Below are 9,369 nucleotides of genomic sequence, written 5' to 3'. Positions count from 1 at the left end.
GTGCTGACATAGTGACTACTACAAATACTACTGGGAAAAAGGCATTTACACTTATATTCCCGTTCATTTTTCTTGACCTTGCAGCAGAAAAATCTCTCTTAAATCAGGTTACTGTAAATGCTTTTCCCCAAGTTTTAGGGTCAGCAGGGCTAAAGGCGAAAGATCAGCAATGAAGCTGTGCTACAGCACGATGCAAATAGCATTGGATATCATTTCCATGTGTGCCCTGTATTCAGGCATTGTCACCTTTATTGTTCGGTTTGTTTTAACCCTAAGTTTATTCGACTTACTTCAATGGAAAACATAGTGTGGGATTGTTTTCCTTTTGGTTTAATAGTTGTCTTGGAAGTTACAGATTTTTTGGAAACTTGAGGTTATTTTTAACTGTTTCGGGCTCGCCTAGCGCTCCCGTACCCTGAGGGTAAGGGGGCGGCGGCGGGCGGCCGGGGCCGGGGGCGGCGGGACGGCTCCGCGGAGCCCGGCCCTCGGGCGCCCCGAGGCTGTAGCTGCAGTGGGCGGCGTCAAAATGGCGGCGGCAGGACGCCGCTCTCGAGGGGGGGGGACTCCCGCCGTAGCGCCCGCGCATGCGCCGCGGAGGGGGCGCCGTTCCCTTCTTTGCAGGCACTGGGGCGGGCGTCCTCGCCGGTCGCTGCCTGATGACGCCAGCCGGAAGCGAGGCGGGGTCCTTCCTCGCGCGCCGCTCGTCCCAAGGTGCCTGTGAACTCGGCGCCCGGCCGTGCGGAGAGCGCGGCGGGGACGCGGCGCGACCGGACCTGCCGCTCTCGGCGCCGGGCAGGATGATGGTGGGCAAGACCAGCGCTATCGCCGCGGGCCTCTGCGGGGCCCTTTTCATCGGCTACTGCATCTACTTCGACCGCAAGAGGCGGAGCGACCCCAATTTCAAGAACCGGCTTCGGGAGCGTGAGTGTCCCGGTCGCCCCCCCCTCCCTCCGCCGCGGCCCGTCCCTAACGGCCCCCGCGCGCGCCCGGCCCTCAACGACCGGCCCGGCCCGGCGCGGGGCTCGACAGGGCGGCCCGTGGGGCCTCCGCAGCGCCCTCCCGCCCCCGGAGCTGGCCGGGGCGCTGGGCCGCCGCCCCCGCCCGGCCCCCGCCGGGGTGGTCGACCCCCCTCCCCCCCCCGCCGCCGTGTCGGCGCCCGGGAAGCTGCTGGGAGCGGCCTTTAGCCCCTGGCGCCTGCCCACCCTCGGTCTGAGCCCGCGGCGCCGCGCGGGCCGTGCGCGGGAGCGACCCCGCGGGGCGGAGCGGAGCGGGCCGGGAGGCTGCGGCGGGGCCGGGCCGGGCCCTGCGGGCCTGGAATCGTCGTGGTTCGTCTGCGCGAGAAAGTCTCCCGGGCCCTGCTTTTTGTTGCCTCTCACGATCTCTTTCTCTAAATCAGGGTACGGCTCTTTCCGTCTGATCGTGTTTTCTGCAATTGGTCTAAGTATTAGATAACTTTAGGTTTACACATTTGAAGCGTTGCTTGGAAATAATTAATCTCCCTTTCTAAAATCTTGTTGTCCTACACAGTCAGCCAGATATATCACCACTGTATTTTACATGACGACATTTGCTTTTTGCTTTTGGAAGACAATCAGATAAAACGAAGTAATCTGTTACTGTGAAGTTGTTGCTGTGGTAGGGTGAGGGAAAATAGCAGCACTCAAGCATTTTATCTGCTGCATTCTTAACCCTCCTGGCAGCTTTGTTGTTAGTTTCCAGGATAAGAATGAATGCTAGAGAAAACTGTTGATTTATCCAAAATGTTGAGCTCTTCTCCCATGGCTCTTCATTATTTCACATCTTCAACATTAGTTTAAATGTTTCAATAATTGATGGAGGCTTTAAATCTAGCTAAGATAAACTTTCATGGCAAGTAAACATTAAGGGATCAGTAACTTGACCGATGGAAGAGTTAATAACTGATGTCTTGAAAATGAGTGATGGTGTTAAAATATAGCTTAAACATTTTGATTCTGTCTTCATAGATTGAATTTGAGAATGACCAGTTTTGACTCTACCAGCATATTCTTTCCATTTTCTATAAGCTGTTCCACAGCAAATTATGTCCTTCAAATGCTGCATTTTCAATCCATTGCTTTTATATGTAGGATTACAGAAACATATTTTGTGTGTGTCTTCTAAGTATTTTTACCCTGCAGTGCAAGTCGTTCAGTGACAATTTTTAATAAACTGGCACATTTTGTTTTGCGCAAGAAAACTTGATCTTGGCAATTTAATCATCAATGTTTTTATTATGATGTTGCTGATTATAGGAAGAGTCTTTGGTAGGGAAAATATTGGATTGATTACATAAGATTTTCTTGTAGAAAAACTGAAAATAATTTTTACATCCTGTTATTTTCATTATCTGAGTTTCTACCAAGTAATCTTTCAATCAGACTTTAGACTTGCACTACAAACCCTGCAGCGCAACTCACTGGGATTAACCATTACATTTTCTTTACAAAGTGGAAAAATCCATTGTGGTTTTATAGGGGGTAATCATTGTTCTTTTGAAGACATCACTGTAGACTTACAATCATTGGACATGATATATTGGGCTGCTTTTAATTGTAAAGCTTTAGATAAGACAAAGTTTTTTTTTGTTTGTTTTTTTGTTAATTCTTTCACTGTTTCTTTAGTATGGATGCCTCTGTAGTAGTGTCAGTGACCTGATTATGACAGCGTTTTTGTTGTTGGATGATATTTTACAGATGACATCTGTAAAATATTTGTCAAAAACGGGGTCAAATGCAGCAGCTAGTTGAGCACTAGAGCTGCTAGCAATTCCTTAGATGAAGATGCGTCGTTTATCAGGTAATAGGAGGAGTGTTTTGTGAAAGACTTGTAGACATCACCTTTACAGCAGATCTTTGCAAGTAACATTCTTAGGATAAGGTGATGATGCAACTCAACCAAAATTTGTGAATAGCAGTGGATCTTACATGTCAATGTGTTGCCCATCTTATGAGGTCAAGCAGAGACTGAACAACTGAAAAACCAATACCATTTAGCTGTCCCAGTTATATTTTGCATCCTTTTGGGGGGCTGTACTAGGACAACAGTTTGAGTTGCAAAAGATAGGTAGTCAAAATGGGTTGGCCAGACTCATGTTTCAGGGAGAAATAGAAGTTATTTCCTGGGAATCTTGGAAAAAGTTCTGGGCTTTGATTTTTCTGGATGTCTTTGTCTTATTTATTTAGCAGGTTTGGTGTTCTTTGAGTCTTTTGATGTTCCTAGCATTGGTACTTACCCGTTATTTAATCTCGGAACCAAAAGATAACAAAGCTGCTTAGTCTCAAAAGCTCTATTTTAAGATGACTAGATTTTATCTGTATTTAATATTTTTGTTCTTGAACGTATATAACAGAACTGTTCTGTATGCAAGTATAGGCACTGTGGTCTCTTCATTCAGGGATAGCCAAAATGTCGAACTGTTTACTTGACTTCAAAGCACATTCTGCATGCTTTGGACAGCTGAGTAAGAGGAGAGCATTGGGTGGGCTTCACAGCTGGAGAAGATGCAGATGGCTTTTTGGTTGTTCTGCCCCTTTGTGGGATTGGGTGTGAAGCTGCTGGGGCATCCAAGGACTTTTGCAACCAATGTCAGTTCATGTTTGAAGCTTCTTCCCCACCAGCGAGAGCTGTGCCTGAAAAACCTGCAAGTCAAGTGCAGTTTGAGAGCTGCAGTTTAGCTGTCTGTTTTGGGTGGGTGCGTGCAGGTTTCGGTATTAACCAGCATTTCTTCTATGAAAGGTTACTTTTGTTCACTTCCTCCCCTTTCTTTAGTTGATGATGTCTTTAGAAAAGATAGAAGTTTTTTATTTTCTTGCAGATCCTGGAGGGAAAACTATTTTTTGTTTTCAAAAGCCATCACTTTTTGCTGTTGTGTTTTAAGCATAATTCTTGGCTGTTCCAAAAACATTTTAAATTTAGTGCTACAAACCAGTATGGGAGGAATTCCTGAATGTCCGTTAGAGCTATTGTGTTTTTTTGTAATTGTTTTAGTTAGTGATTTTACAAAGAGATCTGTAAAAATACCATTTAAAAAAGAGAAGAAAATTTGGGTTGTAGTCAGCCTTGAAAGATTCTCTAGATCAATGTTCAGTTTTAAAATCTTGCATTCCTTCATCAGGCTTAGACTAAAGTGTATGATTTCATCCGTATGTGATCAGTGGTCAAAAGCTTTTGTTAAAAGGCTGTGGTTACCTGCATATGTCCCTTTTATTATTATTATTATTATTATCTTTATTAATCTCGGAGTGCCTAGAATGGTGGTGTAAAGTTTTAGAAGATGTCATAGTACATGCCAAGAAAGCACAACTTTCTCTTGAGACTGATGTGCAAATGTTAAGCTGTAACACTTTGTACTTTTCATTGACATTTTCACTGAATGCCATGCAGCTGCAGTGTGGCTTATTTTTGATTCAGATAGATTTTTTTTGTTTTCATTTTTATTTCATCTTTAAGATCTAATGTATGGTGGAAATAGGCTTGCATAGTAGTGCAGTTTAACGTTTTGTGCAAATTAAAGCTTCAGAAAACTTGAGCTGGGCTGATCGAAAGCACCAACTTACAGAAAATGAATTGGTCTTCAATACTGAAAATAACCAAAATGCTAAAATTATACTGAGCTACAGTTCTATATGATATATGATTTTTTTTCTGTGTATGATGTTGCAAAATATTGCACACAAGTCAATAAGTTGTAGAAATCCAGGCATTAAAGATTATTAAGGTCTCATAGAAGATAAAAAGGTGATCACGTAGTTACAGTGTGAACTCCTTTTTATATAAGAACACTTGATCTTACTCTAACATGTGAAATTTGTAGATATCACAGCTAGAAGGAGGTATTCTTGAATGTCTTCATCATGTGGACAATCTCCAATTCTTAACTTGTTTTCATTAAAATTGCTAGTTATGTTATTTGGAAGTATTTCCAGCTGGTAAAATTGCCTCAGAAGAAAAATCAGGACTGTGTGGCAGCTTTTCTTTGTCATCATGGATGTTTGCTGAGCAGATTTTGAGGACAAATAATAAGAGTACAGTTATCGAACCATAGGCTGTATTTAAAAGTTATTTGGTATAACTATTTCAGTTGGTGAGCTGATGACTTACAAAAATGATTATTCTAAGAAAATCATTAGTATTACTACAATTATAGTGGAATAATTATTTTTTCATGTATGAATAACTGTGCTACTATAAAATATGTTTATACCTCCCTAATGGCATTAAAGCAGAGCTTTATATCATTTTAATTACACTGATATTGCTGAAGTGGTACAACTTTCTATTGCAGATAGACTTTATGTCTCTGTGTTGGATGACTAAATCTGTAAATATTTGTTCCCTTCTTTACTATTTTGTTTTCCTCTGGTATTTTATTTCAAAAATGTGTGATCTAACATTGCTTTTGCTGTAGTATGATGGGAGACTGCACCTATTTAACTAGTTCCCAAGGCTTTATTATAAAGCAGCTGGAAAAGTATGCTTGATGCACTGTGACCTGCTAAATTTTCTGCTGGTCGTACACCATGTATTTCGAAATGATTGTGGCTCAAGGTTATATAGCCTTATAGTGTTGCTTATCATTGTTAGAAATGAGTGTAAAGAGATCCTCTGCTACTTGCTCTGGTTCTCTTCCTTCTACTTGCCTCTGTAGTGCATGAAAGTATGATACACTTCAGGCTCTGCACAGTTGGTATTTACCATAGCCAGCAGGAGAATTGCCAGTTTGAGTCAATATGCCACTGCCAGCCCTCATTAGACCTCTGAATGGTATTCTCCTGCAGAGAGTGGGTTGCAATCTTGTGCTCAGTCCTCAATATTTAGGATATATTACCCGTTTCTTATTCTGAAAATAACTCTGACTTGTTCACATTTTTGAACTGAAATCTAAAGACTGTTTTTTAATTGCAGAATTGCAGATTAAAAACATACAATGCTTTTATCCTTACAGGAAGGAAGAAACAGAAGCTTGCCAAAGAGAGAGCCGGGCTTTCCAAGGTAATGCTGTCTTCAGTAATGCAATGCTGTTTTTAAAGGTGTCGCATTTGTACCAGGATTATTTGAGAGATTTATTTAAAGGCCAAGTCCTCTGTTGTTGCTTCCAGCATTACAAGCCCTTCTGCAAATATGCAGTCCTTATTTTTAGCTTTCACAAATAACCGTATGAAAGGATTGTTCCTTCTTCGTGTCAGATGAAGGCCTTGTACTAGAAAGTATGGCATTTCTGATGTGACTTACTGGTGTTTTCCTCTTTGTAGTTGTCCATAAGGACTTTTCAGATTTAAAAATCATTAGAGGGATACATCTGTGACTGAACTTAAGAATTTTTTGCTAGAAGTATTTGATTTGCTGATGTTTTTCCATACCACCAATGGATCATGTAAGAGGGTCTAAATCTCTCTGAACCAAACACAAGAAATACAGATGTGATAAACATAACACACCGTTGAATTTACATTTGCTACAGCTTAATCAATTAAATTTCAAACTCCATCTCTGTACAGATGTGTGATGCAATGGTTTGACTTGAGTCTGATTTTCAAAAACGTGTATATTTAGTTTAGTGATGATACTTAAAAAAAATTTTTTTTTTTGGCCAGTTTCAGTGCAAATATATAGCCGTGTGTTTTTGGTTTAAGTTGAGGATGTTTTCTGCTAACTTGTTTCTTAACCAATGTTTACGGGCCTATTTAAGATTTTTTGTGTGTGTGTATAGCTGCCTGATCTGAAAGATGCTGAAGCAGTTCAGAAGTTTTTTCTTGAGGAGATTCAGCTTGGAGAGGAACTACTAGCTCAAGGTAATTGCATAATTCTTTTTAAAGGGTAAGTGGTAAAATAGTTATTCTTCACTTTTGCTAGGAGACAATTTCTGAGTGCTAAGATGTTTTTGGGAGTTAAATTTGCCTGAGAAAATTCAGTTACTTGTTTTTTAAGCTTCTCCATCCAGAAGATTCAACAGGGGAGGAGTGATGAAATGTGTGGATTGATTCTCAGTATTTTAATCCGTTATTGATGGATGCCTTATGTAAATACTTCAAGCTACATAAGAAATTTGATTTCAAAATATTACCTTTTGTCATACAGGTGAATATGAGAAAGGCGTTGATCATTTGACCAATGCTATTGCTGTGTGTGGACAGCCGCAGCAGCTATTGCAAGTTCTACAGCAGACTCTTCCTCCGCCAGTGTTTCAAATGCTTCTAACTAAGCTCCCTACAATAAGCCAGGTATGTGAAACTTTCCCTGTTGTTGAGGTTTGAAAGTAATTGAACTCTTTGTGCTATCTGCTACATCAGTCTTGAGTATTCTACTAGTTTTTGTAATAAGGCAGTGTTCACTTAGATTAAAAGAGGTTTTTTTTCACCTGAAACTTTTAAAAAATGATATGAAAAATACCATGCAGTTTTAATAGCAAACAGTGTACAATAGAAATACAAGATTTCTCTCATGCTTGGGTATTTCTAAGCCCTTCTAAAGTAGAGTCATTTGATTCCAGCTCTGATGCCTGTAAACAGGTCCACTGTTTCCCAGATGCAAGCTGCCAGTCAGAACAGGGATAACTTTCTTGTATTGGGTCTTGATTTTTATTTTTATGATTAGGTATCTGTAGTGTTACAAAACTCCATCAGAATTAGTCTGTTGCTTTTGCTAGCCTAGTGCTTCTGGGCTAGCTGTAAACACAGTGTTAACTAACAGCAGAGCACATCACTGTTTTGTAAGCTTGGGGGGTTTCCTGATAATAAAAGTGCTGGTAGCTCTGTATAAAATGACTTTCCTTTTTACACTGAGCACAGTGCAGGTAATTTGGTAATGTGCTAACAGGTGAGTCTGCCCTAAATAAAAGTTTTACTTTCTTGGAACTGTAAGGCTGTGCCCTAATGGTGTTACCTTACAAAGAGCAGAGACTCAGTACTATGTGTCAGTCAGCTCTCTCTTTACAGCTCAGACTTGGTTACATTTCAGTTTATGGTCCGTTTAGTGAGTAAAAACACTGAAAAGCACCAGATACACAAGAGGTAATGGTCTGGGGAAGCAATGGAGCAAAAATGTCTCATTGGAGAACTGTGCCAAAAACAACACAGAGGTCATTGCTTAAGGCTGTCAGGGTATTATTTATCTGACTTTGACTTTGTTAGATATTGCACAGTATATAGTTTTTGCAGAACTGGCTTCAAAAAATTAATGTCAAATAGATTACAATTTTTAACACTTTAATCAGAGTTAATTCAGTAATTGCACTGCTTGATGTTCAGTGTAAAATTACATTGCTTGATAATCAGTTGCCTACTGTCAATTTTATGTAATTGTGAATGAGTTTTTCTCCTTCTTACAGAGAATTGTAAGTGCACAGTGCTTGGCTGAAGATGATGTTGAATGAGGTCACACCACAACAGGGGGAAAAAGTGTTTTCTTACCCCAGAAGATGAGCATCAGTAGGGGGGATAAAGGGGCAAACATAGTAGTTAAATGGACTGTGTACCACACTGGGTTCTACCAGAGTTAAAATTAACTTTGTGTAGGTGGGTTTCGCAGGATTTTATTTATTATCCCAGTGAAAAGTGTATTTTGATAAGAATTCATTTTATAAATACACTGTGTTGAGTTATCAAAGTATCACTAAATTCATTATTATTAAAATATGCAGTTGTAATGTTGTACATATAAAGACATAAAACTACGACCTATTAAAAACCCAATGCTCATTTTTGAAAAAACAAAGTTATGGCAATAAAGATTTATCCGCACTTGTGTGTCCCTATAGTACTACTTTAAATTTCCAAACCTTTGGGTGTCAGAGCAAACAATCTAAAAATGAATTAACATTAAAATTTATTTTTAATGTTATGGCTGGTCTTCCAGTGCTTTTAATAATTAAGTTTAAAACCTTGTGTAATTTTCTGACAAAACAGACATGATCATTTAAACAGTAACTGTTCACTCTAAAAAGATGCAAAACAGAATGGTGATAGGTGACTGGCTGCAGAGAGAATGACAAATCTATTTCTGTCAGGAACAATGACATCTGTAGTGATGCAAGTCAAAACCATATCTGTCAAACCTGAAAGCTCTATTAATGCAGATATTTTTGAAATAAAGGTGCTTGGGATAGAACCTTGGACAGATTTTAAAAGTGCAGGGTTTTTTCATGAAGTTTGAAACCTTTTGTGTAAGGTAGGTAACATTTTGGTTTCTAGTCTTCAAAGCCATAGAAGACAGTTGTTAACAATTTTGGCGTTTGCCTTAAAAATTTCTGTGCTGATGCAAGTAACAAAGGTAAGATAATGATATCCCCAGGCTAAGCTTGCTAAAGATAATAGATTTAGAAAGGTGTCAAAATTTCAGTACAGAGTGATA

The 9,369-nt window shown here is 40.1% G+C and overlaps 1 protein-coding gene and 1 non-coding gene across 2 annotated transcripts; both read left to right on the top strand.

Annotated features, from left to right (window-relative positions):
- Nucleotides 1–674: 674 nt before the first annotated feature.
- Nucleotides 675–8,859, top strand: TOMM20 (translocase of outer mitochondrial membrane 20). The gene is made up of 5 exons (XM_067293470.1): nucleotides 675–921; nucleotides 5,966–6,012; nucleotides 6,731–6,812; nucleotides 7,099–7,241; nucleotides 8,348–8,859. The coding sequence occupies exons 1-5, from the start codon at nucleotides 798–800 to the stop codon at nucleotides 8,390–8,392; spliced, it is 441 nt and encodes a 146-aa protein (XP_067149571.1). The 5' UTR covers nucleotides 675–797; the 3' UTR covers nucleotides 8,393–8,859.
- On the top strand, nucleotides 1,677–1,811 carry LOC136991733 (small nucleolar RNA SNORA14). The gene has a single exon (XR_010883943.1). It is a non-coding gene; the product is annotated as a small nucleolar RNA SNORA14 (small nucleolar RNA).
- Nucleotides 8,860–9,369: the final 510 nt, after the last annotated feature.

This window comes from Apteryx mantelli, chromosome 3, assembly GCF_036417845.1.
Source record: "Apteryx mantelli isolate bAptMan1 chromosome 3, bAptMan1.hap1, whole genome shotgun sequence".
Classification (NCBI taxonomy): Eukaryota; Metazoa; Chordata; class Aves; order Apterygiformes; family Apterygidae; genus Apteryx; species Apteryx mantelli.
Note: the sequence above shows the minus strand (reverse complement) of the source record. Positions and strands in the feature narration are given on the sequence as shown.